The sequence below is a fragment of the Myotis davidii genome, unplaced genomic scaffold (genome assembly GCF_000327345.1).
Source record: "Myotis davidii unplaced genomic scaffold, ASM32734v1 scaffold964, whole genome shotgun sequence".
NCBI classification, from domain to species: domain Eukaryota; kingdom Metazoa; phylum Chordata; class Mammalia; order Chiroptera; family Vespertilionidae; genus Myotis; species Myotis davidii.
Window position 1 is genome coordinate 2,694,702 of NW_006298351.1, and position 3,569 is coordinate 2,698,270.

Genomic DNA, 3,569 nt, shown 5'->3' on the forward strand with positions numbered 1-3,569 from the left:
GCGAGGGTCCTGAGAGACCCCGGACCCTCCCCCCTCTTGGACAGGCTGGGCCCCAGATGTGTCCAGGTGTGACAGTCCCAGATCCCCACATCCTCCCTGCCTCCCAGGGTGGGAGCAAGGAAGCCCGAGGAGGCCTTTGGGAGGGAGGCTATGGCGCGAGTGCGAAAGCCGAAGCCGCTCTTCACAGCAGCTGTGATTGGGCTCGTTCTGCGCGGCGAGAGGCGGCGATTGCTTTGTGCGGGGAGGACTGATTGTGGCCGGGCGATTGGCACCCACAGATCGCGGCCGCCCGGGTTTACCGCGCACCCCCAGCGCCGCGGCGGGCCGTGCGCAGCGCGCCAGCCCAATCTCGCCTCCTATATTCAGAGTTGATTAGACGCTATTTCTGCCTGGATTTTCAGAAGGCTCAAGAGCTTTTTTAATCACTACAGTGGCTCATTACGGTTGTGCAGTGACACTCATGTCCTTCAGTTCTCTCCTCAGATTAGATTCTATAGTCAGATGAATATTGGATGATTTCATTACATACAAATGCAATCAACAGTTTTGCATAAATTTCTTCTCTTTTCTTGAGTTTCAATTGACCCCAGCACCCATGGTGGCAGGCGCGATCCACATGCAAATGAGCTGCGTTTGCAGCCGCGGAGAGGGAGCGGGAGGAGGTGGCTCTTGCGCCAGCCCTGGAGCGAGCGAGTCTTGATTGCTCAGCTTTGGGCGAGGCCCTTGGAGGAGGGGGCGCAGCTCCAGGGGCAGCCGCCATGGCCCCGGGCACCCGGTGCGGGGCTGATGTACCTGCTGCTGGCGACCTGAGGCGCGGAGATGCTCAGAGTGGGGCCGGCTCTCTCTGGGCGGAGAAGGAGTGTGGAGATGGAGTCCTGGCGGCAGGGCCCTTAGCCCTCTGGGCGGAGAAGGAGTGTGGAGATGGAGTCCTGGCGGCAGGGCCCTTAGCCGTGTGCTCAGGGTGCTTGGGCCAGGCCGGCGCTGGTTAACAGCTGTTATGGACATGTTTCAACACTTAACAACTGGTAGGGCCTTAACAGTGCGTTCCTGCTGGTTGTTAGCTCTAAGCCAATGAATGCCACCGCCATTACCATCACCATCACCATCACCATCATCATCATCATCATCATCATCATCATCATCATCATCATCATCATCATCATGGTTTCCCCCATAGGGCTCAGGGCTCAAGCCATGGCCGTGAATGAAGACAACCAGCCAAAGTCAAAGCCAGCCCAAGGCAGATGGGAAAGAGGAGGCTGGGAAAATACCCCCCTTTCTTGATTTCTTTCCTTTTGTGGATGGAGAAGCAGGATGGTCTCAGGCCTCCTTTACCAGGAGACTGAGTCCCATGCACAGCTATGGCAGCGGGGGCTTGTTCCCCCTTGCGGTCGGGAGCTCTTTGCCTGAGCTCCCTCTTCGGTTTACTCAGCACCTGGCTGAGAAGGCGCCTCTGTGAGCTCCCTGGCCCTGGCCCTGTGCTATCTGAGCCCACAGCCCCCTCTCCTGAGGTCAGCCTTGAGGATGTGCTCTGCGGAGTCACCTTTTCTGGGGCTGCAGCCTCCCAACTGGTCTGTCCTCCAGACGCTCCTGGTGGCTGCCACAGTTCAAAATCCAAGCCCGGACTCAACACCAGGCACGAGGCTGGAAGATCACATGCGGAGAGCTGTGTGTGGTCAGGGCACCCAGGGCTAAGAGCTGTGCCCCTGGGGTGCAGGGAGGGGAAGGCCAAGGTGGAAGCTGTGGATCTGAGGTTCTGCTGGGATAGGGGTCGGTGCATCCCGAACCCCACTTCCCTCAGCAGGTTCTTTATGAAAGCTCAGTGACATGACACAGTGTAGGATCCCGACCCAGAGAGAGACATGCGATCGATAGACAAGGAGTCAGAAGAGATGTGACCCAGCTCCAGTCATCACCATGGACACGATGGAGCCCTGAAGTGGATGAGGGCCTCCATGGACGAGGCCCAGGCCCCTGCCTATCACTGCCTCCCTAGCAGAGCAGAATCCGAACCACTGAGGTCTGGAGAGAGGAGAGTTGGGCATAGAGTCACAGCATCGAAGCCAGAGCCTCCTGCTGCAGTCTGGGGGCTGCTTCCCTCTCCTCTGGCCCCCTGAGGACCACTCCCTGGTCATTCTGTCCTTCTGTGCACAGTCTCTCGACACCTTCTTCCTAGCAGAAGGGACCCACCCCGCACTGTCCATCCTTGACTCTGTCTGCCTCTCCGTCTCTGTGTCCCTTCCTCTCCTTCCTCCCTCTCTGCCCCTGGTCCTCTCTCCGTCTCTCTGTGTCTGTTCCTCGCTCTTAGTGCCTGTGTTTCCAGAGCTGGCCTCTGATGGGATTGATAGATCTGAGACCTTGGGCTGCCCCCCCCCCCCCCGGGCTCTGGCCCCTGGAAGGAGGAGGCTGCGGGTGGGGATTGGTTTCTGAACTCTCTGAGCCTCCGTGTGGTGGCCAGCCCTGGGCCATCCATTTCTCTCCCAGTCAAGGACCGGGAGAACCATCCTGTTTCTTTCATCACAGGACTTTCCTCACTCTGGCCTGCAAGAGGGGGTGGGAGGCAGAGTGGGCAGGGGCGAGGAAGGACTCCTCCACTTGACTGGGGTTATGCTATCCAGGCTGATCTTCAAGTTGGGTCCAGACCTGCTGCTGTTGGTGGCAGGCTCCCCCATGGGAGCGCCCCTCCTGCCCACCCTCCCTGCAGCTCCTCCTGGCCCAGTGGAAATCTGGTCCGCTCCCCGCTCCTTCCCCCCTTCCCACCCCCTCTCACCTCTCTCTCACCCAGGCACGGAGGACTGCTTTCCTAGGATTCCCCTGCTTCCCAACCCCCGGCCTTGGCACTCGCAGGGCAGACAGGAAAGAGCGGGGCTCTAGAGACTGGCAGGTCCGTGCCAACCCCAGTCCTGCCACTTGCTGCTGGATCATCTCAGGCGAGAGATGTAACCTCCCCGAGCCCAGCTTCCTCCTGTGAAAATGCAGGTAACCCTTCTCTCCTGGCAAGACTGGCAGGAGGGTGGCGTGAGAAAAGTTACGTAAGCGTACCTGGTACAGAGTTGGGCACAGAGTAGACATGCATTAAAGCACTGTTATGAATACAGGAATGAGTAAATGATGAATGAATGGCAGAATTTAGACATGCATAAATGGGGCACAGGGGGAGGAAGGCCAGGTGTTAAGAATGGCACAAGCGAGGGCATGGAGGGCAGAAATCTTAGAGAGGGAACAGGGAGCCGTGAGTGCTCAGCACGAATGCAGAGCCCAGAGTCCCAGTGCAGAGCCCGGAGTCTCGGGGAGTGGGGACAGGACTGGGCAGAGCAGGATCTCCTGAGTGCCAGCGAGGCACGAGGCCCCACGTGTGATTGCAGCAGCAGCTCCCGGGAGCAGAGGCCCCACGCTAGCGCATTCATGAGCGCTGTCTCGGTTCACCTTCACCACAGCCCTCTGAGGGAGGTGCCATTATTCCCACTGACAGGAGGAAATGGAGACTTAGAGAAGTCAAGTGGTTTTCCTGGGTCACACAGCTAAAATCGGCCCCAGCCAGGATTGGATTTGAGAGAGAGAGGAAGGGA

General features: G+C 58.7%; 1 protein-coding gene across 1 annotated transcript in view; it reads left to right on the forward strand.

Moving 5' to 3' along the window:
• The first annotated feature begins 758 nt into the window (after nt 1–758).
• The window catches only part of LOC102758139 (protein maelstrom homolog), a 20,534-nt gene continuing 17,723 nt past the window's right edge, over nt 759–3,569 (forward strand). The window contains 1 exon segment of the mRNA XM_015570654.1: nt 759–961. Within this exon segment, the coding sequence (XP_015426140.1) occupies nt 759–961 (203 nt within the window).